This window comes from Erithacus rubecula, assembly GCF_903797595.1.
Source record: "Erithacus rubecula genome assembly, chromosome: 6".
Classification (NCBI taxonomy): Eukaryota; Metazoa; Chordata; class Aves; order Passeriformes; family Muscicapidae; genus Erithacus; species Erithacus rubecula.
In genome coordinates, this window is record NC_136688.1 from 55715310 (window position 1) to 55740663 (window position 25354).

The 25354-nt window shown below is 44.2% G+C and overlaps 1 protein-coding gene across 1 annotated transcript; it reads left to right on the top strand.

Moving 5' to 3' along the window:
• The first annotated feature begins 4676 nt into the window (after positions 1 to 4676).
• On the top strand, positions 4677 to 22724 carry DHRS7 (dehydrogenase/reductase 7). The gene is made up of 7 exons (XM_079309336.1): positions 4677 to 4924; positions 9450 to 9602; positions 14550 to 14656; positions 14959 to 15198; positions 19906 to 20028; positions 21944 to 22159; positions 22513 to 22724. The coding sequence occupies exons 1-7, from the start codon at positions 4798 to 4800 to the stop codon at positions 22546 to 22548; spliced, it is 1002 nt and encodes a 333-aa protein (XP_079165462.1). The 5' UTR covers positions 4677 to 4797; the 3' UTR covers positions 22549 to 22724.
• The last annotated feature ends 2630 nt before the right edge of the window (positions 22725 to 25354 follow it).

Genomic DNA, 25354 nt, shown 5'->3' on the forward strand with positions numbered 1-25354 from the left:
AAGTGAAATGAAATGGAAGTAAGTCATATGCAAAACCAAAGAATTATTTGAAGGAAGAAAAGGTGGGAGTTATTTTCTTCAAGTCTCTAAATTGCCTGAGAAAGGCAGAAGGCAGAAGGGGCTACGTGTGAAAAAACATGAAGGTGGAGCAACATGCTGCTAAAAGTTGAAATGAGAGGCAATTAGGGGAGATAGGAATGCACAGGCTTAAGTGCTGAAAACCTCAGACTTGAACTCAAGAAGGTAACTTGGCTGCAGAAAGCAGAGGAGCTTGTGCTGTTTGTAAGCAAGAGGAAAAAATTAATTGACTTAGTGTCAGCAGAATTGTACCTTGAATCAATATCAGATCACAATGATGGCCACATTTAAAGGATGCTTCTTACCTAGGATGCAGCTTCAGGTTTTCAGGAAATGCTATTACAAAAGAGATTACACTTTCTGAAATAGTAAATTGTGGTTATACAAGGTATAAAATAAAATCAGTTGAAGGAAGGTACATATCCATTGTCTGATCAGACAGATGTATGTAAGAAGCATTTTTAGCACTCTTACATTTACATGGGACTGGTTTTGCCTGGATGTGTTTGTTTGTCTCCTCTTCAGGCAACACTAAACCATACAGCACAGATAACATCCTGAAGCAGACAGGATGGAGACACAGCCTTACTTCACTTGCATTCATTTTATGACAGATTCTCCCTAAAGTTTTGTTTTCCTAAACAAAGCAAAGAGCTTTTCTCCTTATAAAGTATTCTGTTTTGCTCATGGTGAAAGAGAAAAGAGAGGCAGAGGGTGCTCTACTTACTGCTGTTCATTTTAGTGTTATTGTACTCTCATAAATAATTGAGTGAAGTAAGAGCATTTTTTCAAATCTATGTTTTATACAGACACTGAAATAATCTCAGATAATTGCTTTGGAGCTTTATTCACTCTAATGCAGATCAAAGAAATTGCATCACAGTGCTGTGGAAAATACTCACACCCATGCTGTCACAGTACTATTAGCAGGGCTGGCAGCAAGTCACGTGAAACCCACCTTGTGAACATCCAAAGAGGAAACACTTCACCCATAAATCTGCAAATTTAGTCATTGTACAGAATCACAGAATGGTTTAGGTTGGAATGAGCATCTCATTCCAACCCTCTGCCATGCCAGGGACACTTTCCACCAGATCAGGCTGGTCCAACCTGGCCTGGAATACTTCCACAGCTTCTCTGGGCAACCTCACCATGCTGACAAGGAAGAATTCCTCCTTAATATCTAATCTGAGCCTGCCCTCTTTCAGTTTAAAACTGTTGCCCCTTGTCCTGTCACTACATCTTTCATAACCTTTGTGTTTCTTACAAATCCCTTTACAAATTAAAAGGCCACAATAAGTTCTCCATGGAGCCTTCTCTTCTCCCAGCTGAACAACTGCAACTCCCTCAGCTTTTTGCCACAGGAGCTCACTGACCATTTTCATGGCCCTTCTCTGAACTGCTCCAACAGCTCTACACCCTTTTTTGTCCCAGAAATCCATAGCAGGAGACAGACCTGCTGAGGTCTCACCAGTGCAGATAGAGGCAGAAAATGTGGGCTGCAAGATCCCATTGCTGTCTCATGCCCAATTTTTCACCCAATAGTATCCCCAAGTCTTTCTTTCAAGCAGGACAGCTCTCAGTCCTTCCATCCCCAGCTCTACCTCTGCACAAAGTCTCCTCAATACTGCACAGCTGGAGAAAATAAAACATATAGAAAGAGAAATCCAATTCATTATATATTTCTGCCATGTTGCTTTAGAGACAGAAGGCAGCTTATCTTGCTTTTATTTACACTAAGTGTGTCAATATAATTGGTTCAACTCTTGAGAATAGGGCTCGTTATCATTTAATGTGCTGAGTTTAATTGACCTGTTATCTGCTGCCACCGGCAGAGCACGGGAGCTCCAGCAAGGCTCACAGTAAGTGTGACCTCCCACATTAGTAACTGCTTGTGGTTTTGTTTTCAGAGCCTTGCACTTCAGCTTTACATTGGCTCTTGCACTTCCCAGCTGCAGTCAAGCACGTTTGTGCAGATATCAGAATGTGTTTGCTGAGCTCCAAAGAGCCATCAGCATCTGCCACAGGGCAAAGTGCAGCAGAGCTGTCGTTCCTGCTGCTGATGCTCAGGTTGACTTTGGTTACTTTTAAAAGCTGTTAGCAGTGATGGCCTCTTCAGAAAGTGAAAATTAGCTTCTCATGTGGAAGGTAAATTCAGGCAGTATAAGGAGAAATTTTTTTGGTCTTCCTTGGAAACTAAGATGTTGGTCAAACCCAAGGGCTCCATTATGATGTGATCCTTTTAGAAATCATAAAAGATTTGAATAGAAAATTCCTAAAGTGTACTTAGCTATCATTAAGATAATACTTATGAGATGAGTGTATTTACTTTTTATAAGTTGTAAAACAGCAAGAATGCACATTACCTTGTAAAGGATGTTTTGACTTTTCCAAGTGCTCTCCTTCCCAAGCTCAGGCTGACACCAAGCAGGAGCTTCATGCCTGTCTCAGGGCAGGACATAAAATCTCCACTGATGGTGATTGTGCAGGTGTACAAATGCACAAAATCTCCTTGACTTAACCTTTTGTTAATTTTTTTTTTAAACTAGAGTTTTGTTGTAAAAGAAGGGCTAAAGCACAGAGTTAACATGATAAATTCTCACCACTATCCAATCACAAGATGCTGGAATTTCATCACAAGATGCTTGTGAGTTTCCCCTACTCATGTTTTTTTGTGCTCAGGCCCAGCTGCTGCATTCCTGTGTCTTTGGGGATAGCTGGGAAAACCCCCACTGGGAATACACTGTGCAGCTGCAGTTTGCATCCTTTTCCAGCTTTATACTGCCTGTTTGGGTGGGTTGTGGCACAAAGATCCATGATTGTGTGTGCACCCCCTGCATTTAGCACAAGGAGAAAATGAGTCCCAAAAAACACTAAAAATTACTTGCTATTTATTTATATAATTTATGACATTAAGGTTCCATTACACTGTGCATTGCATTAACATGAGATAAATAGTTCTCAACTCAGTAAAACCGGAGAAAACAGAGGAATATAAAGAATAGCTGTTACCTGTAACTGTGTAACCATGAACAATCATAGTTCTGTGACTTCCTTTATAACTTTCAGAGGCCTGTTTCTGTTCTGGACTACCACAACCATTTAATTTACTATTTTTAGCTTGGACATGGTTGATGACTGAGGCTATTTACAGAAACAAAATATGTTGGTGGTGTATTTTTATTTTCCGTCACTTTCCCTTGTCGTATGGATTAGGTTTGGGTTTAGAGTGATTTGCTGAAAAATCAGTAAGAGCCCAAGAGTTCAAAGGTAAACCCTGGCTGTGTTTTGCCTCAAAAAGTTATAATGCAAATTTTATGGTAATTCAGGAGGTGATTCATGAATTCTTTGCTCCGTGGTGGAGCTGGAACAGACTGAGCAGCTGCCTGTGGTAAAGAGGCATCCTGTGCTGCATCTGCTGACAGATCAGGGGCCTGAGCCTGTGAGATTTTGGGAACAGGATGTATGTCCTGTCCTACATAAGCTCTGCATGCATCTGAGTTGTGTCTGGTGAGGAGCCAGAAATTACTGTGGGTTACCCTTTTCACGGAATTATAGAACATTTTGGGTTGAAAGGGACCTTAAAAACCATCTTGTTCCAACCCTGCTGCCATGGGCAGGGACAGTTTCCACTATCCCAGGTTGCTCCAAGCCCCATCCAACCTGGCCTGGAACACTGCCAGGGATGGGTCATCCACAGCTTCTCTGGGCACCTGTGCCAGGGCCTCAACACCCTCACTGGGGAGAATTTCTTCCTAATACCAAATCCAAACCTACCCTCCTTTAGCTTAAGGCCATTCACACTTGTCCTATCACTGCATGTCCTTGTAAAAAGTCCCTCTCCAGCCTCCTTTTTGCATCTGTACCTCGTCTCGTGAAATACTTTGGTACATCAAAGCAGCAAGAACAGAGTTCTTCACCTTTGCACATATATCTGTCATTAAGAACTGTAGATGAGTGATGTGATGACCAGAAATGCTGCAGTTCATGGTGGTTTTAGCACTTGTGGGTATCCACCACCAGGAATTTTGGAGCCCAGGGTCTGAAACGTTGGCCAGAGTGGGTCCAGGTGAGAGCAGGGTTCTCATTCCCAGGTGGGGAAGCAGTGCTGTCCAAGGACAGCATTCCTGCAGGAGCCTGGCCGGGGGAGGATGTGACCTGTCACCTGCGCAGGGGTGGCTGCAGCCGGGCTGGAAACCCTCGGAGAGCTCCAGAGGGGCAAGGAATGGCCGGTGTCTCGCAGGGACAGCCAGCAGGCTCCGCAGGAAAAGAGGCGCTGGCTTTTGTCCTCGGAGCAGCGTTTGGTCTCCGCACAGCGCAGCCAAGCCTGGACGCGGTCCCGCTGCCCGGGACGTGCTGCGGGCAGCGCTCCTTGCAGCGGGGAAAGGCCGGGCAGCCCTGGGGGCACGGCGGGGAGACAAAACAAAGCGCTCCGCTCCCAGAAACCAACCTTCACCCCCGGCAGCACGCTCGGACTCTGCCCCACAGACCCCGCGGTGATCGCCGCAGCCTTGGCCGGGCGGAGCGGGGAGGGGAAGGGAGGGAGAGCAGGGGAGGGGACGGGGGTGGAAGGGACGGCAGGGGAGGGGACGGGGGTGGAAGGGACGGCAGGCGGGAGGCGGAGAGGAGGCCGGCGCTGGCTGCGGGCAGCGGGGCGGCTCCGATAAAGGGGCGCCGTGCGGTGGGTGCGGCGCGGTGGCGGTGGCGGTGGCGGTGGCGATGGCGTGGCTGTGCCTGGCGCTGGCCGGGGGGGCTCTGCTGGCGCTGCTGGTGCAGCTGCTGCGCTGGCGCAGGGCCGACGGGGACCTCACCCTGCTCTGGGCCGAGAAGTGGGGCAAGAAGCCAGGTAATGGGTAATGCCGCCCGCCCCAGCCCCGCTCGGGGGGACAGCTCGGCAGAGGGGGTGGCGGGGAGCGCAGGGTGCTGGTGGCATCGGCTGTCCCGTGGGTTATCCATCAGCGCACCCCAAAAGTGGAATTTACCTGCCCTTCACCTGGTGAAGCGCGTGGTGCGGCAGAGCGGCTCCCAAAAAAGTCCCTTGGAGCTCCCGCGGGTCCCTTTGGCCCGAAGCTGTTTGTTTTGCAGTTTTCCTGGGCAGGTTCCCGGTGCTGGCGGGGCCCGCGGAGCAGCTGGGGCTGTGGCACCGGGCACAGGGACTGTGCAAGGAAGGCTCGGGAAGGGACGGCCGTGCCTGGCCAGTGTGGCTTTGGAGCCTGTTCAGCTGCTGCTCCAGCCTGTTCTGCATTTTCAAGCAGAATTGCGTTCACAGCGGTGTCGAAAGTGTTTTCGGTGAAGTAAACATGAGTATTGTTAGTGTTGGGGCTGCCTGGGTTTCCTGTTCCGTGGATTGTGCCCTGAACGGTGCCAGGGCATGAGATGCTGCTGGGCACTGTGCACTGCATCTCTGCAAAGTGCTGCCTTGGTCACCTGCGGGGCAAAAGTTCCGTGAAATCCTGTCAGACAGGACTTTCAGCTCTTGCTCGTGCTGAACTTTGTATTCTGACTGCAGTTCTCCCTATTTCTGGGCAAGGATCTTTATAAATCATAGGTTTTGTTTGATTAATAGAGGCTTTTGGTCAGAAAAGACACACATTTGTGACTATCTCCCCTTAGTTTAGCCTGCTGGGGTGATCTGTGCTGCTGTGAGTGCTGGCTGTGGGTGATTTAATTGGAGATTGGTGACAGAAGGTGCGATGAGAGATATCCCATGTGGGAATTGAAAGAGGTTGTTGGTTTGAGATGGGAGAAGGGGCTGCACAGAATGAAGGTGGCTCAGGAGTGGTGCAGTGAAGGTTTGAGGACCATGGTTCCTTAGGGGATGGTGGTGCAGGTGAGTTTTGGTGTTAGGAACAGCTGGAGAGAAGAGTAGGACAAACTTGAGACATCTTTGTCTCCTGCTCTCAGTAGAAGCTTCCCGCAGCTGTGCATCCTTTGCTCCCTTAGATGGACTAGCACAAGTAATAAAGCTCTAAAAATTACATTTAAATCAGTGTGAACAATCTCCTGTAGCTGTTTGGGTACTCAGCCCAAAGTTTTGTATGAATTCTGTCAGAATGTTCCCTTGTTATAAGAAAACTGCAAAAAAAAACCTAATGTATGGGCTTTGTAAAGAACAAGGAAAAAATCAGGGCAGAGAACTGAAATAAATCTTGACTAATACAGAATTGAAGTCTTGTCCTGTGGGATTTATCTGTAATACACATCAAGATGTAGGAGCTCTCTTGGGTAGACAAAAGTGTTATTTGAATGTTGCCTTCAGAATTACTGAAGGCCTGGAAACCCTTTCTTTAGTAGTCTTTAAAAATTCACATGCAAAACCAGAGTAGTAAATTTATGATGGAGTTGTTTAACATATAATACAAGAAGAATCAGGAAAAAATTCATCAACATTAAGAGGTCAGGTGTGTTTTGTCCACCTCCCCTTTGCCTCCAGCCTCTGTGCTTGTAATTAAGTAAAATATATAACTGAAGTGGAGCCATTTAGCAAACCAGGTAGGAAAACAGAAGGGAAACATGCTAGAAAAGATGTTTCATTAAATAATTTCTCCCCATGTTGTGTATGTAGTGTGCCTAAGTAAATAAAGTGTGGATCCCTTAATTTTTAATTAAAGGTGTTATTAGAGCTATCACTCTTGCAGTCATTACATTGTGTTATCACTTCTACAACATTATTAGAGGTGTTGAAGGTATTTAGCAGAAAGTGGACTGTTTCTTGTGCTATAAACTGTAATTACAAAGAAAGGCCTCAACATAGGTAAGACTGGTTCCAATTCAGTGATTCAGTTCTATAGGGAAATGTGACTTTTGTATTTATTAGTTGGCAGGTGCTGGATTGATTCCCATCCTCAGAATATGTGTGGTCAGGAGAGAAGGGTGCCTGTCCTCCTGTATTGTGTTTTACTGGGTGCACAGAAGTCACCCTAAACCCTGTGCTTTTCACAGGCAGCTTAATATTCTCAAGCTAAGGGGGAACCTTCCATGTATGAAAACCCTGATCTTAGATTTAGGAATAATGGTATGATTCTTTAGGGCTCTGGAGTAAATGTTCTGTTTTTAACTTCCCCACTTCTAATATTTTTCCTGAAAGAAATGACATGGCAACTTTGTGCTGTAAGAGCTATAAAATATTGGAAAGAAACTAAACAGAACTACAAAGCAACTTTTTGGGTACCTTGCAATGCTAGTCAGTTCAGCCTCTCATTTGTTATGCCTTGTAGCACAGTAGTTAATGGTTAGTAATGGCATAATCTACTCTTATTTTTTAATTTGGCATGGTTAATTTTTAAACTTATTTCCAGCAACAACAGGACATTTATTCTGGAGCAAAGCTGATGGTTTGGTACTTGTTCTGCACCAGCATTTGAGATTTCCCATTGTGTTAACTCTCAGCAACTCAGTGATTGGTAATGATCAGCTCTGGGAATCAGTGGGAAAACTTTCCTTATCTCAGTTAATTATTCTGTTCACAGAACAAGATCCTGAATAACTGCTGTGGAGCTGCCCAGGACAGGTGGGGAGCAGGGAAACTAAGTGGTAGGAGGAAGTGGATTTGTTTTCAGTAGCAAGAGCAATGAGTGTGGTAAGCAGGGTTGAAATTAATGTCCATGTGTCGTGTTCATGTAGTGTTTGTCTGTCAGAAAAAATGTGGTAGGAGAGGCAAACTCCCATAGTTATTGTGTTGGATTCAATAAATTTGGAATATATTGGAATAAAACTGTAGGAAAAGGGTGTGAATAAACTTTACAGACAGCAGCTATTTGTTCCAGTGATGAACACAGTGAATATTCCTACAACTCCAACAGCATCTTTTTCCACCTCCTTAGTTCATAGTCTTAGAATCATCTCTCCTTTGGGAAGTGACTCCTGTTGCTATTGTTAGTGTTTTTAGAAACAAAAAGCTCCAAACAACCCCAAGGCCAAAAGCCTGGATTTAGGAGGGATTTTTTTTTTTTTTTTTGGCTGAAGTACAGCTTAAGAAAAGACAAATAATATTTACTGCCAGCCCCACAAAGTCAAGCTGAGCTCTGATAGTCAGTCTGGAGTGCTCACTGCTTTTGTCTGAAGGGTAAAGGGTTTTGCTGTTGGTCTCTTGGGATCTCTCTACAAATCTTTGTGGGATTTGTAGCATTAAGACTCCAAAAGGAGAAATTTGAAACACGGGGTGGTGTAGAGAGAAACAGGAACTGATCACTGGAGAGAGCAGGAAGTAAAAGCAGTCCCAGCCCCAGTGAAAAAGGAATATTTTTGCTAAATTAAATTAGTGGTTAAATTTCAGTGAGCTGAAAAAATGCTTCTCTGACCCTTTTCAGAACAAAACTGGCTTTAAGTCTCAGGAACTGCATTTGGCTCTGATATTTGAATTATGCCATGGAATCTTTCTTCTTTGGCTAGATGTTGGAATGCACAAACTTTAGAAACAGAGGGAAGAGCTCCTGTCAGCAGTGCTCTGAGTGAGTCAGATTTTCCCCAGGACTGGCATTCACTATGGCTGATCTTGAGAAACACAGACACGTGTCAGGCAAAGATTCCTTCTGGAAAATGCTCTGGTATTTGTGATTCTTCATCCCTGAACATGTTCTGGAATTGAGTGATTGAGCCATCTGTGATTTGATGATTCTGGATACATGTCTGGAAGCTAAGGCTTTTCTCAGTGCCCAGGGGTACCATGGAGTGGGAATGGTTGTAGACAAGAGGGAACAGACATTATCAGCAGAGGAGTAAAAGGAACAAGATGCTCTAAATTATACTACAGGTTAAAAAAGCATGTCAGGGCAGGAGCTGGGGAATCCACATATGAATTTACACCCTGGGAACTCAGTGTACTGTGCTCTGGCCAGTGCAGGAGCTAACCTGCATCAGACACAAAACAAAGTGGATGAAAACCCATTTTGTGATTTTTGTGATCAGCTGTCTTTGTTCAGAGAATTTTGTTCGGTCAGCAATTGGTCTGGAACATTTTTTGGGATGAAACATTATTTGGAAAGGCTTGCTTAGGCTTTTGTATTTGAAATACAGTAACTGTTTCCTGTCAATTCCAAGAATTCTCCCTTTTCCTCTGAAGCTGTTTTTGCTGAGGTTAGTGGAATTGTTATGTGTGGATGGCCTCCAGAAATGCAATCACATTTTTTCTGCCAGGTAAATAACCCGTGTTTATTCAGATTAGCTTTGGAACAAAGTTCAAATGGCAATAGAACAGCTATGAACAATTTCACAACTGCATGTGACTGAAAAATAAAGAACTCAGGATTTTGTAAGAGCCCCCAAAATGAACATATTTCTCAAAAACAGTACCAGATTACACCCCTGCAGCGAGTTAGATGCTTATCCTGGCACTGGCAATGTGTGAACTGCTGTCTTGATTCTTTTGACAGAACATGAACTGCGTGGCAAGGTTGTCTGGGTGACAGGAGCCTCGAGTGGCATTGGAGAGGAATTGTCTTACCAGCTGGCAAAGCTGGGAGCCCTGCTTGCCATCTCTGCCAGGAGGGAGGATGAGCTGCAGAGAGTGAAGAAGAAATGCCTCCGTAAGTACAACTGGGCACTTCATGTGGCTGAGCTGGAGCTGCCACAGGAACACAACACACACTGCACAAGAATAAATTAATGATGGAAGTCAGCTTCATACAGAGCTGGTATCTTCTTTTTGTGAGTGAGAAGCCTTTGTATAGACATGCATTTCAACTTCTGACATAATAAAGCCACTGTTACCTAAAAATCTCATTATCAGTTGCAAGTGCTCTTGTAAGGTACTAGATGAAAAAATGGAATAAATACTGTGGGGAATGGAGGAAACAATCCTGGTGTTATCATCCTGTAAATAACCAAACTATGTAGCTGCTTGCTGCTAAGAAATTTTCCTGGGTTTGTGCATGTTACAGGCTTTGCTCTTTGGAAAATGGACTAATAAAAATGTTCAGAAGAAGTTGTTCTAAGAATGTGGAAGAAAGGATTTCCTGGAATCAAGAGGAAAAAATGTGGAGCAAAATTTTTAACTATTCCAATTATCTTTCAGTTAGTTTCATATGCCTGATGACTCAGGCTGGCTTCATTCCTCCTGTTTCTCTTTTTCCCTCCTGTTTTCTGGCTTGGCAGCAAGAGGAACAGGCAGTTAATTCACACTGGTAGATAGAACATAATTAACACTGGTTTGAACATTATTCATGTTATGCATTTTTTCAGACTATTTTCCTCTATAGCTCAGGATGGAGTGTTTTATGTGGAATGTGTCATCACACCAAGAGTTCAGTCTTAGTAATGTTGACAGAATGTCCACAGTCTACCTGGAATTTGTGCTGGAGAATAAGCACATGTTTTCCTTGGACTAGCACCTAAACATGCCTAGAAAGCTGAAAGTTGCAGCAGCCTACTCAGAAAAGCTTTCTAAGGAACTTTCAAAAATGCACAGCTCCTTTGATCCTGGTTTTACTTTCTGAGGGCTCCAAAAAGCAGTCACTTAAAGAGCTGGACATTTGAAGAGAGGCACGTGATGGCAGCGTGGTTAAGTGGCAGTCATGACAAAATCCTGCTGCTGTGTGATGCAATGGTCAGCAGAAATCTGCAACACCATTTGATTGCAAAATGGATAACACGAGACAGGCTGGCAGCAGCTGCCATCCTGGACAGGCATTTTCAGGAAATACTTGTGTGAGTGCTAAGAAATACTGAGAAATATTATTTCAGGTAATGTGGACCAACACCATTGATTTATGTGAGATGATTTCTGCCTCTGCCAACTTTCAGTGGCCCTGTGAATGTCTGAGCTGTGCCATCCACATCTTATGTAGACTGTGCTTTGCAAATATTTGCTGCTGAGCTTTGCTTTAACTGAAGGTTTGAGAAATAGGAATATTGGAAACTCTTCAGTAACCCAGAAACGTAACCAGGGCAGAAAGTGACAGGGCAAAGGGGAGTGGCTTTAAACTGACAGAAACCAGGTTTGGATTAGACATTTGGAGGAAATTCTTGTCTTTGAGGCTGGTGAGGCCCTGGGACAGGATACCCAGAGCAGCTGTGGCTGCCCCATCCCTGGAAGCATCCCAGGCCAGGATGGATGAGGTTTGAGTAACCTGGGATAGTGGAAGGTGTCCCTGCCCATGGCAGGGGTTTAGAATGAGGTGACATTTAAGGTCCCTTGCAACCTAAACTGAATTCTAAAAAAAACCCCAAACCCCTAAATTCTTTAATTTTATCCATTTCATATTTTCTACAGCCAGCTTCTAATTAGTGGAAGGCAGTAATTGGACCCACTTCCACTCCTATCCTCTGTTTCTTAAGGCTGTGAAAATCCAGTTTCCACCCCTTTCCTTGACTGTTACAGCCTCCCCAGCCTAATGTTCCCCTATCTCCAATTTATCTGTATTTGTTCTGGACTAGGGGGTCCAAAATTAGACACATTGCTCTAGGTACAGTCTTAGAGTGCTCTTAACAATCACTTTCTCTCAGTGTGCTTTTATTATTGCAGCCCATTAGCATTTGCCATAGCCAGAGCCAGTTGCTGGCTGGCACTCAGCTTGCTGCAGTTCTTTCATCAGGACCCAGGTCTTGTTTGGAGGTCTGACCCTCTGGATGCTGACCTGCAGTACTGCAGAGCATTAGCCTGTCCCAGGTGTGGAAATCTGCATTTTAATTTATTGAGCTTAATGAGGTTTGTCAGACTATTCTTAGAGCTTGCAGCAGGACTGCTCCTCTGAACTTGATGTTAAATCAAAATTCTGTGGGTTTTTCCCCATCATCTGGGTCACCATTGAAGGTATTCAAACATACTGATCATGGAGGGATGCCACAGCTGGTCACAAAGAGCAATTGACTTGCCCAGGCAGTTTGTGGCTGTGCTAAATCCATGGTGGCTTTTCCCACACACCTTCTTGTCTTTCCCTTATTTGGAAATTGCTTTGAGGAGGAATTGCCACATAATTTTCACAAGGACTGAACTTAGGCTTTGTAATATGTTTTCTTGCTGTCCCTGGGCAGCTACTCCACTTTGAAAATTCCAAAAAGGAGTGACATTGGTCATCTCTTGTAAATCATGGATGATGCATATATTGCCCTGCTTGTATGTGCATTTTGTCCCTAATTTGTCTGACTCTGCTAGTGTTTCTTTCCCCAGAGCATAGCCTCAGGAGTGTGGGAGACCTGAGAGGAGATCTGAGAAGACTGAGGCAAAGAAGCCATTAAGTACCTCATGCTTTTCTGTGCATTTCATCCTCACCATCCCTGTCCAGTGAGCTCTCTCTGTCTTTGGCCTCCCTTTTGTTGCTGCTGCACCTGTGAAGCCTTTGCTGCCTCTCACATTCCTCAACTCCAGTGGAAATCTCAGTTTCAGCTCCACCTGGGTGTTGATCTTCGTGATTCCATCTCTGCATGCTTCTCCAGTGGGTCCATGTGCTTTTTGGGTGGCCTCCCCCTGCTCCCACCTGCATGTTTTCCCTTGGCAGCTGAGTTCAAGACAGCCCTGTAAGGTTTGAGTAGCACAGGGAGGATGAAGTCTGAGCAGCAGTGTGGAGCATCAGTGTGAATCTGGCTGATTTATGGGGCATAACTGGAGCATCAGTGTGAATCTGGCTGATTTATGGGGCATAACTGGAGCTCATGTGCTGCAACATGCCTGCTCTAGAGGCTGAGCACAGCAGCAACTGAGCTGTGTCAGAAACAAGCACATATATCTTGTTCAAAGTTTAGTGACACCACCCTGTGGTACAGGTTTGTGCATTCTACCCTGCTTAAAAGCTGAGGAGGAGAGAGAGAGAGAGAGGGAAAGGTAATCCCTGTTGAGTAATGCATGTGCCAACTCAACCCCTCACTGCACTTGGGCAGGAGGGAGAGAAAACAACTTGTATAACTCAGCTCCTACAAGAGGCTTCTCTATTTCCCCCAGCCACTCTTTCTTTTGTTGGAAATGTTGGAGGCTGTTTTCTCTCAAAAGCCCTAAAAAAAAAAAAAAAAAAAAGCAGGGAGGGATGTTTCTTGGTTTGCCAAAGGTCAAATATGATTAATTATGGATAGGCCAAATGAGTGACAGGCAATCTATAAGTTCAAGAATTACACAGTAATTGAGGTTGAAATGGACCCCAGGAGGTCACGTTGATCAGCCTCTGCTGAAAGCTCAACCTCTGTTGAAGGGCATTTATACAAGGGAGAAATAAAAGACAGAGGAAATGAAGAGCTGGAAAATATTACTCAGAGCTATAATATTCATCATGTTATGAGAAACTGCTACCTGAGATCAACATGTGTTGAGAAGAGTTGTTGACCTGAAACCCAAGCAATGAACTTTAAACTGAGGTCTCCCACTTGGGACCAAGTGTTTATTTTTGGGTATCATAATTATTCCCTTAAAATCATCACTTTTGTAGCAAGCAAAAGGGACAGTGGGATATTAGGGTTTGTTAGTAAAAGCAATGAGGAGTTAAATGCACATGGAAGGCTGGAGGGAGCAATAAATGGAAATACTACCAGCATTAAACCAGACAGTTTGGTTTATTTTAACCAGTGGCTTAAATACTAATGACCTTTGAACACAGGAGCTCTTGGGTTTAAGTAACCTCTTTATTTCTATGTCACTGTTAAGACAAAGTTCAACTTTCTCTATATTTACAAGAAGTAGTAATTAAAAAGTCAAAGCCTGAGGCCCTGTGAAGAGGGCAGCTGATTAAAGGGGAGCAACATATTTGGATGTGGCTAGGAACTGATTTAGGGGAAAAAAATAGCACTAACCAACTAATATAAGTAATGTAAAATTTTTTGTTAGATTAAGTTTAAAAAAAAGGTTGAAATGAAAATTTTGTTTTTCTGAATTATCTGCCCCAAAACCCCAGGGCAACAAATCACTGCTCAAGAAATGCCTTCTATGGAAAAGGTCAGTTGTTCTGAAGAGACAGAGAGGAGGGGGGGAAAAAAAACCAACAAAAAGGCAGCTGACTTTTATTTCAGGGTATGGATATGTTAAAAGCTGTCAATTAAACAAAAGCCTTTTACCCCCTCCCAAAAAGCCCCAAATAATTCAGCTTCTGCAGACTTTGCCTCATAGCTGCTCAGGTATGCATGTTGTGTTTTGGGTGTGAATTGTACCAGTTCTGTTGTCAGGAATAAACATGCTTGACCTGTTGGCATCCAAGCAAAGTGTCAGGGCTCCCAATGTGCCTCTGAATCCCTCCTGGAAAGTTTCAGTTGGATTTTACTCCCAACTACAGCAATTTGTTTGGAAAAGTGAAATTTCTGTATTGTGCTACAAAGCCTGTTTGATAAAGTCAGGCTTTTCACATAGGAAAACATAATAAGAAAAACACTTGGTAGGAACAAATTAAAAGTAGATTCTATGTGGGGATCAAAATGGAAACAAAGCAAGCATTTTATTTCCAGCTTGATGTTATGATTTCTTGATGTCTTCCTTGTGAAAATGTGGTAAAATGTTTCCCACAGTTCTGACACTGGGAATCTTATCAGCTCCCATTCCCTTTGTGGTTGTTTTTTAGAGATTAGCAGCCTGAGTGAAAATGATATCCTTGTTCTGCGTCTCGACTTGACTGACAGGTCCTCTCATGAAGCTGCAACCAACAGTGTGCTCAAGCATTTTGGCAAGGTAAGGTGTCCTTCTGGGGTTAAACTTTGTCTCCTAGAGCTGCATTTATGCTCATATCTCACTTTTGTTTTACTGTATGATCAATTCAGCAGTGTCTACATCTCCCTTCAGTTTCAGTATTAAACTTGCCAAAAATTAGCTGCATTTTTTATCCCTTCTGTTGCTTTCCTCTGGTTTTCAGCAGCAAACAAATAATCACCATTCCTTCCCAAGGACTAAACACTCACTGAATCTTCTGAGGAAGCACAAATATTACAGGAAATGGTGTTTATATTAATTTATCTTTTTTTATCTTTCCCCAGATCGACGTTTTGGTCAACAATGGTGGTCGCTCACAGCGCTCCTTGTTCGTGGACACAAACCTGGATGTGTACAATGCCATCATTGAGCTCAACTACCTGGGCACCATCTCTCTGACAAAATATGTCCTGAACCACATGATCCAGAGGAAGAAAGGGAAGATTGTCACTGTGAGCAGTGTGATGGGCATCATGGGAGCTCCTCTTGCCACTGGTTACTGTGCCAGCAAGCACGCTCTGCAGGTGAGTTACAGGCTGCATGGTAATTAAGTTAATTAAGTGGATCAGTACCAGTGCTGGAGCAGAGGGTTTTGTTCTGTGCAGAAAACACAAGTCTCAGCTGAAGTTTCACACAGCATAGGCAACATCCTCAAGTATTGAAAGTCCTTTAGAATTAATTTGTTCTGAAATGTGAAATAGCTCCCACTGTAGATTTTTTTTTCCTGATTGGGATTCAAGTGTCAGCTTAGTTGGTTCTAACTAATGCATGGTAAAATTCCAGTGTGAAACACAAAACCTTGTCCTCTGCCCTTTAGATGAGGGAATCCCTCTATGAGGAGATTATTCTGCTGCATACAGAGCCCTAATGTTCTCAATCCATTCAGGGGGAGAGTCACTGGTGAGAGTTTTAAGACTTGAGGAAATCTTTAGGGCAGTGAAGGGAGGACAGTGAGTGGTAAGGCAGACTACTCAGGGAAATGAGAATTCCTGATCCATCTGGGAAAGGCTGAATGATTCTTCCCAAGTGTGTTTCTATGGTGAGAAGGACTGGCAGCTCACAGTGCTGTAGGAAGTTACCTTCTGCCTAACACTAAGCATTCAACATTGCCTGGAAAAAGTTTTTGAAAGCAGTGTCACTTGAGTAGAAAAACGTAAAAGAGGAGCTCAGAACAGTTTCTGCCTGTATCATTGAGGAATCTCTTGTTTAACTAGTAAATTTTTTTTTTGTTGTATTTGTCTTTCACCACTCTTTGGCCTCCTGCTAATGTACATTTTGATCTCAGTAAAACAAACTTCAGCTGTGCTCAGTGATGGTTTCAAAACTGGCTTCTTCTTACTCCCTGCTGCATTTCAGCACGTGAACAGAACAAACAACTGCTTAAGCCAAGGGATCAATATCTTTTTGACGATTTGACCAGCAACAACAAAAATGTAGCAAATGGCTGACACTGCAAAGCCTCATGAAAATATGAAGATGTAGAATATGGTGACAGATCTCTGCTAAAAAAAAAAAAAAAAATGAAATCAGTTGGACATAAGGAGAGATCTGCTGCTCTTCATTTGAGTGGCAATGCTGGAATTGCCCATTTCAGGGCAGCTTTTGGATTAAGCCTGGTAGATTCAAATGAGAAGAATGCAATGAGCAGAAGCCTGACTTGCCTTCATGCTCCTTGGTTTATTAAATGTTCTTTCGGTTGAATTATCTTTGGGTGTGGTGCAGTTGGGCTAAGCTCAGCTAATTAATTGCAGAGCACAAGGAATTCACGTGTTGCTCTGAAAATACTCAGAATTCTCAATCTCATGTTAAGATTGAGAGCACAGACAAAGCTTTGAAGAGATAGTTTACCAAAATTAATTAAAATAAGCTGACTGAAGTGCTTCTATCTTCTGCTCAATAATCAGGCCAGACTCCAAACCTCCTTCCTTGTTTCTTTCACAGTAATTCTAGAAACATGAGTTGCAGGTGTTGAAACTTGGCTTGCAAAATTGATTTTGGCATGCTCTGCCTGAGAGTCTTTGATCATTCTGGAGTTATGGCTAGATGTGGGCATGAAGCCTCCAAAATCTAGGAAAAGCTTTTTTGAAATAACAAACTTCACCAATGCAGTTCAGATAAATGAATTCTGTAGGAAAGGCAGCCCTTCTTAAATAACCCTGTAGCCCATTTCTGATGGTGACCAAGAAGAAACTGAGACTGAAAGAGTGGAGGGGAAAACCAAGCCAAAGCCAAAAGTGGTGCTTTTCCTGTTGAGGTTTCCCAGCATGTGCTCACCTGTATTCTAAGATCTTCAAGGTTGTGTTTTGGCCACCAGCTATTAAATATGTGAACCCATTTGACACAGATTCATCTGTTGTGGTTTTTGGCTTGTTTTGTTTGGTTTTTTTTTTAATTCATGCCTTGGAGTCTATCACAACTGACACACTTAATGCTGCAAACTTAATTACACCTCTTTTTGAAAAAGTCCTTCCTTTCGCTTGTGGTTTTGGTTTTAGTTTTTTTTTTTTTTTTTGTTTGTTTTGTTTTTTTTTTTATTTTTAATTCCTTTAAATGGCAGTTGTAGGAGGAAGGAAGGAATTCTGCCTGGAATTAGAATCTGTTCTTGAAACAATCATGCTTTGATTCATGCCAACTGGAATTCTCCATAACAATGTTCTACTGATGAAATTACCCTTTCTTTCAGTGCTGGGAGTGTTGTAAGAGCATGAGTCAAGCCCACAGGAGTCTGCATCTGCCTGGTGCAGTTTCCCTCCTGGAGGGATGATGCTCATGGGGATCATGTACCATTCACATCCATGTGTAATTCATTTAATTGGTGGCACAGGGGGTGGATCAGGAATGATGGCCTTCAAAATGTTCCTTCATCAGGAACTTTAAGAAGCACATGGACTGAGCAGCCACAGCTCCTCTCTTTGTTCTGCTCATTACTGGAATTTCTTCAGTCTGGGCTTGGTGGGAACACTTTGAGTTTTTCCTCTTGCACTGGAATTCCTTTGCTACTCCCAAATCTGGGTCTGTCCCTGCCTGAATTTCAATAAGAGAAAGCACATATTTTTCTTGCTGAGGAATTTAAAGCTCCTCTTCTGGGAGGAAGTAGAGGAATTTCATACCAGCTATCTTTGAATATCAAGGATAAGTGCAGGAACTAGAAAACATGTGCATCCTGTACACAGAGCCTCCAGAGGGGACTGAGTCTATGCAAGATTCTGGCTTTCAAGAGGCCCTTGTCATGTGTATCAGCCAAGATTTAGGGTGAGTGAGTGTCCTGGCCCTCCTGTGTTGCTGGGGAAAGCTGTTCCTCTTCTCTGGTGTAAAACCTTGGAGCTGCAGCATGAGGGAAGGATGTGGGACAGCAGGAACAGGAGCTGCTGCCATCTCTGGCTACTTGCATTTCATGTTAACAGCCCTGCAGCCTTTAATGGACTCACCCTGGCCCTGACAGTACCCACAGAGCTGCCTGCTGCTGTGTGCCTTTGTGTGGCTGCTCAGCTGCCCAGTTTTAGGTACAGCTTTGATCCCAGGAGCTTCCCAGCATCTGAGCAGGTTTAGGAGCTTTGTCAAAAGTGACTGAGCCATGGTCTGGCTCCCCTTCTACCACAACATTCCCAGACACACACCCTTCCACCTCCCCAGCTCCTGGGAGTGCATCTTGAGTGTGTTCCCTTCAGGAAAAATGGGAGCCAGTTCTGTTCCTCACCTCAAGTGGACAGGGAGTGGTGGGCTAGTGGGGGTCTCAATGTCTTTTTGTGTTTGGTTTTATCCTCAGCTGGACTGACAGCACCACCTTTGTGACAGGATGGCACAGTCTGGGGGTTTGGGGCTTTTCTGAAAGAAATGAGCTCAGGGCCCCTCAGGGAAGGAAGGGGATGAGGGAGGTGCAGATTGGGATGTGGCAATAGCCTGGAGTGGTGGATAAAACACAGCCCTGTTTGTGCTCACAGGGGTGGAGGAGCCAGGGGAGGGCCTGGCTTTTTAAACCAAAACAACTGGGTGTCCAAGAGCAGATTCCCATCTGCCAGGAGCAGATTTCTGAGCACATGAGTGTCCAGTGTTAGAACTTACTCTTGCTGAGATCTGGGGCCTGCTGGTACTCACAACTTTAAATTCATGCTCAGTGTTTTTAGGGAACCAAACTGCAGAGCCTGTATGGAATCCATAAATTGGAATAAGCCACCAGCAGTTGGGAAATTGGTCAATGCTCCTTGATGAGCTCTGTTGGTTGTCCCAGCTGCTGTTCCTGTGTCACCACTGGCCCATATCTGTCTGGTTGGAGCCTGTGTTACAGCTCAGGGAGGAGCTCTGGGTCAGCCAGCCTTGCTCCCAAGCTGGATGGGAGAAGAGTGATAAGATTTTACTGCAGGGGGAGAAGTTTATCAGCCTGTGCTCACTCTGTGTCTCAGCTGTGACACAGAATTACGGTCTGGGATAGATACAGGGGCTGTTGGTAGCCAGGTCAAAGATAAGGCACAATGGGGTTTTGGCTAAATCATCCTCCACAGTGCTTGGCCAGCAGCTTTGGTGGAATGCACCCTTCTGAATTGGCCATGCTTCCCGTAATAGTTGCTGTCTAAATGTGAATTGCTACAGAGATTCAGAAAACCTTGTATCCTCTTCACTTAAAGAAAAGAAGAACTGGCAATTTTTGCAATTTCGGTTTAACTTGGATACACTGGTAGCTATTTGTGAGCTGAAATAAGATTTGTATCTATGTGGATGCCAATTTCAAACTCCACAGCAAATTCAGTGCTGCAAATTAACCCCCTGAAGTGTCAGGGTGCATTTTTGACTTTACTATGTTGAAAATATTCTCCCTTTTCTAATATAAACGAGTGCCACTTCATAGAAACTGTGTAAACTCTTTATTGTCACCCCAAACAGCAATTCACCTGCAAGAGGTAATTTCTATTGCAATTCTTAGGTGGCATTTCAACTGCCAAACAGCAAGACTTTGTCCTCAGTACAGGGACAGCAGAATCTGGCTGTAGTTTAGAGAAATCACTGTGTATTTGGTAAGGTGAGAATAGATTCCTCACTGGTTTATGTATCAATGTCTGTAACTGCAGAGAAAATGTTAAATTAGCCATTAATCATGAAGTCAAAGAAAGTAGTAGGAATTGCTTGTTGTGAAATTTTGTTATCTTTACAGTATAAATTTGTATGAAAAGATGTCATCAGCTAAACTTAGCCAAAAACATGGGAAAGGAAGGTTTCACCATATTTTTGTTTCCTAGGGATTCTTTAACTCTCTGCGGACTGAGCTGACTGACTACCCTGAGATAAGTGTTATCCAAATCTGCCCAGGGCCTGTACAGTCCCAGATCATCCAAAATGTCTTTACTGAGAATCTTGCAAAGGTAAGGACCCAGTTCTGTTGTGACAAACTCAGCTTTAGCTGTAGGGTCAGTAATCCTTTGGTGGGGTACTTTTGTCCTCCTGCAAACACTAACCTCATCTTCTTACCAAGAAATGCTTTGAGTGGTGCAGAACTCTGTGTGCTCTTGTAATTCTTGGTGGTATCAAATGAAAACTGAGTTTGATAACTGCTATTCCTTCTCTCTTCCAACACATACAACCTAAGTCTAGTAAAATAAATGTGCTGCACAGCCACTGTGCTGCAGTTTTGGGGGGAAGCCAGGGTTTTCTGGACACACTCTGCCTGGGGAGGGCTGTCCTTGCTGCACAGGTGGGGTTTTGTTTGCCCTGGTCACGCTGTGCCCTGGTGGGTGACGCTGCTGCTGGCACAGCCCTGGCTCAGCTGACACGAGCTGTGCATTCCTTTCCTGTTAGGGATTGTTCCAGGAGGAAAAGCAAAACCTTCCAACTGCACAATGGCTTTTAGTAAAGGCTGTCTGACAAAGCAGCTGTCAAAAATTGCTACTGTGATACATCAAACTGTAATCTGCCCTAAATTCAATCAATTTGAAGCTCAGGGTGACCCACCAGTGAGGGGGAGGGGATCTCTCATTGTTGAGTCGAGTTCTGGAATGATTTTCATGTTGGAAAACTTCTGACTTGCATGAAAGAAAAGATGTACTTTCTGAACAATGGTGGAAGTTGCAAAACACATTCCTCAGATTTCGGTGTGGCAGAAGACCAGGGAGGAGGAGCAAATCTAGACCAGAACTGTTTTTGCCCTGTGAAACAGGACAGATTGCTAGAGTGGCCTGTTATTGCTGGAGTGAAATGTGCACAAGCTCACAGGGCTGTGGTTTATGTTCACTAAATGACACATGGACAAGACTCAGGCTGATGTCCCTGCTCCAAAGCAGCTGGCTGCTTTTCTCTTGGTTGAGATGGAGAGAACAGGCAGGAATATTTAAGTTAATGGGGAATGTGACCTCACCTACTAACTTGGCTACTTGAGTAACTTGTAGTGTAGAATGGGACAGGCACAGCTGGGAACTGGGGGCTCCCATTCCTCAGAGATGCAGATTGAATTTGTTCAATAATCCCCATCAAACTGAAACCTTGCTGAAGCAGGACAGCATTTGGAGATCCATTTTTTTTACCCTTTGACCCATCAATAGAGGCATTAATTAAAAGGGTGCTTTATTTGGGCCAAAAGAAGGTGGAAAGTGTTCCCACACTGAAAACCAGAGGGTTGTGAGGGATGGGTTCTCCTGTCCCAGTCTCTGGGTGAGTTCCTGTGGGGAAATTGTGAGGAGTATGTCTGTCACATGGAGTGTGGCCCCTTCTCCTCCCTCTGTCACTCCCAGGGATCCAGTTCTAACCCCTCCCTGCTGTGCCCCCCTCAGCCACACCTCGAGTGCTGTGTCCAGTTATGGCCCCTCAGTTTAGGAAGGATTTTGAGATGCTTGAGCACATCCAGAGGAGGCAACAAGGCTGGTGAGGGGCTTGGAACACAAACCCTGTGAGGAACAGCTGGGAGAGCTGGGGGTGTTCAGCCTGGAGAAAAGGAGACTCAGGGGTGACCGGATCACTCTCCACAGCTCCCTGAAAGGTGGCTGTGCTCAGGTGGGGTTGGACTCTTTCTCCAGGCAGCAACTGACAGAACCAGAGGACACAGTCTCAAGCTGCACCAGGGGAAATATAGGCTGGGTATTAGGAAAAAAGTTTTACATGGATAGAGTGGTAAAATACTGGAAGGGTCTGCCCAGGGAGGTGGTGAGTCACCATACCTGGATGTGTTTAAAAAAGCCTGGATGTGGCACTTGGTGCCATGGTCCAGGTGAGGTGTTAGGGCACGGGTTGGGCTCTGTGATCTGGAGGGTCTCTCCCAGCCCAGTGACTGTGGTTCTGTGCATTCAGTCCATTGAGAGCAGTGGGGACCAGTCCCACAAGATGCCCACAGAGCGCTGTGCGCGCCTCACCCTGGTCAGCGTGGCCAACGACGTGCAGGAGGCCTGGATCAGCGACCACCCCTACCTGGCCGTGTGCTACCTGTGGCAGTATGCTCCCACCTGGGCCTGGTGGCTCATGAACAGGATGGGCAAGAGGAGGATACAGAACTTCAAGAGTGGAATTGTGAGTGTGCAGCGTGCCCCTCTCCCTGCTGCTTGTTTCACCCTGCTGGTGTTGTCTTCTGCTGTGGGAATTGCATTGCTCCATTGCCCTGATGGGAAGGGCAGTGTTCTGTTCCTGCAGTGCTCCCTGGTAGATGCTATTTATTCTTTTGGTACAAAAAAACCTCTCCCATCTTAGAGAACTGCAAAACCAGGAAATACAATAGTAAGGGTGGCATGTGCAGCTTAAAACTCTGTGCTTTCACACTATAACTGCCCCTGGTCACAAGCTGTTTCAAAGTCTCACTCACAGTGTTGTATTTAACAGCAGAAGGCTGGGTGGGGAAATACTGATTTAATGTTCTCTTCCTCCAGGATGCTGATGCCTCTTATTCAAGGAAGAAGAAGTAAGGATGAGTGTCTACAAAACCCTGCTGTACTTGTGCTAAGGCTGAGAAACTTTTCATATTGCATGACTGCAAAAAACAACTTTTTTTGGTTTTGTTACATCTTTGTCATCCTGTAACTTGACAGATCTATCGAGCTGATGACACACTTGACTAAATAAAAACCTCTTTCTAAACACACCTGTTTCATGCCAAACTCCCACAGGTTGAATTTATAAGCTAATAAGAACTGAGACACAAGAGAGGCTGGACTCCTGCTCTGACATGGGCAAATACCTGGTGAGCAGGCTAAAATTATAAACCCTAGGATCCTGTTTTCCTCACTTTCATTCCTAATTCATATTGATTAAAAAACCCCCAGAAGTAGAAGGGTAGTAATGTAGAAGTTAAAGGTGTATGGTCTGTGCTTGGGCACAATGTGTGTTCAGGGCTAAATCCCTTTGTTTCTGACACATCAGGACTTACCCCCTGGCTTCTTTCTCAGATCTGCTGCCCTTGCACTTCCCTGTGTGTGATCAACACCACAATCTAAAGCAAGGAGGTGTTGGGAAGAATTAATAGTCAGCAGACACCTGGTTAGAAACAGAGCAATTCAGGGGTCCAAAGCTCAGTCCCACTGCTGAGTGCAGTACCAAGACACCATCAGTAATCCCAAGAGCAGCCAGTGAACACAGACAAGGTCAGGGTTGAAGGTGCTCCAATTCCTGAATTCCAGACAAATCAAAGAAATGTTCCAAACCAAACAGGCCATGGTTCAAGAGCACACAAACCAACAGCAGTGGGACAGAACAAGAGCTTTAACTCCTGTTTCTGCCAAATGCAGAATGCAGACAGGCTGTAGGTGAGGATACTGTGCCCCAGGGTCTCAGGGCTGTGAACACCCTGGGCTGTGCCAAGGGGCTCTGAGCAGTGAGAGGGAGTTTGGGACATGCTGCCTGTGACAGCAGGGGACAGGATGTGACAGGGCAGCACAGCCCAGCTCCACATTCCTGTGCTCCAGCAGGAACTCTGCCCATTGCTAATTGTGCTGCTCCATCTGGTGCCCATCAGGATCTCTGCTGGAACACTGGGCCCAGTTATCAGCAGCTCTCCTCAAGGCTGGTGACCAGATGGAGAGAACCCAGAGAAAGGAAGGGAAAAGGATCACAGCCCTCCTCAGTTTTTTCTCCACTGGTTTATTCAGTTTACAAAAGATAAAGGATGAGGGCAGAAATTACAGCCATCTTAGAGTAAGGACTGATGCAAAAAAAAAAGATAATTAAATTTTCTGTACCATACAGAAGACAAGTAGTAAGAGATTTACAATGAGGCAAGGGAGAGTTAATTAGATTTAGGAAATAACTTCAATTTTCCAGCTGCTGCTAGAGCAGCAAAAACCTGGAGTGAACTGCTTGAGAAGTTCATGACACTCCTTGCATTGGAAGTTTTAAATCAGAGTAAACATTTGCCAGGGTAGTTCCTTGTGAGAGGGAGCTGAAATAGGTGCTGTCTGTAAGCCCCTTCCACATCACTTCCATGGCTCTGTATTTCCAGATGCAGCTCAGGGCCCAGCATGGCCCTGATCAGCTCTGGAAATCCACTACACCACTTGCATAGTTTTTAAAAATCCTTTTTAGCCACTATAAAAATGAAAAGCCAGCAGCCAAGTACATGATTCTGTGGCAAACTTCAACTGCAACAAAAGATCTTAAAGGTGAGGAGTAAAAGTTATAAATGTGCTTGGACTCAGACAAGGCTGGGTGTTCCAAACCAGTACTGCTTCAGTTATGGAATGGGTGTGATTTAAATTGATTCTATAGGAAATACAATTATTTATACTCCCTGCTCAGTATTTGCCTACAGTGTAACCACTGACCTGCTGAGAAAACAGTTATGTGCTAAGACTGGTGGTAGTGAAGAGGATAAATGAGCCACTGGAAATTGGACCTGGACCTATTTTCAAGGCAACCTGTAATGTTACAAACCAGTCTGTAGTGAGGTTAAAAAAAATAAATTAGTTCTGGCACAGACAGCTGAATTTTCACCATCCCTCCATCATCAAACTCTCACTGCATTTGTGGAAGACTGATTAGGGAGCTGCACAGAGATTGTAAGTAACAACATACATATATATATATTTAAAATATATATCTTATATATGTATACTGGAAGAAGGAGATTAAATCATACCATTTGTTCTTAAAATTTCCTCTGTCCCCTAATTATACATGTTTACTTCTTTCACCAGTAAAGTCACCCAGGTTATTAGTGTGTCAGAGCACACACTAATTTACATAAATTCTTTTTACCAAAACAAGTACTTTGGTAAAAATTGTCCTTTACAACTTACTTTAGTTAAAGCATGGCTGATAACTTACTACACATAAGGAAGATCAGTGAAAGTCATATAACAAATGCTAGAACTGAACTCAGTCCAATATAAAATGGCCAGAATAAAAAAAAAAAAATCATATAAATAGTCCTATATACACTTTGGTTGCCAACACTACAAGAAGCTGTAACCTGACTGGCAGTGCAAGTCACCTGTCCAAGGGAAAAAAATAGCAAAAATAAGTCAGAATGCACCAAAAAAAGTTAATGATCAGAATTATGGCAATGATCAGAATTATGGCAATGATCAGAATTAGGGTGCTCTTCTCTAAACCAAAGAAGAGAATTTCAGCATGTGGCTTGTCAGCCACACAGGCAATGGTGTCTCATGCTCCAGCAGCAGAGGCCAGTCCCCAGCTTGCTGCCTGCTGAGGGCTGTGGCCAGCAGCACCCCCGTGCCAAGGGCACCCACCAGCCTGGTACTGCCACCCTGAGAGCAA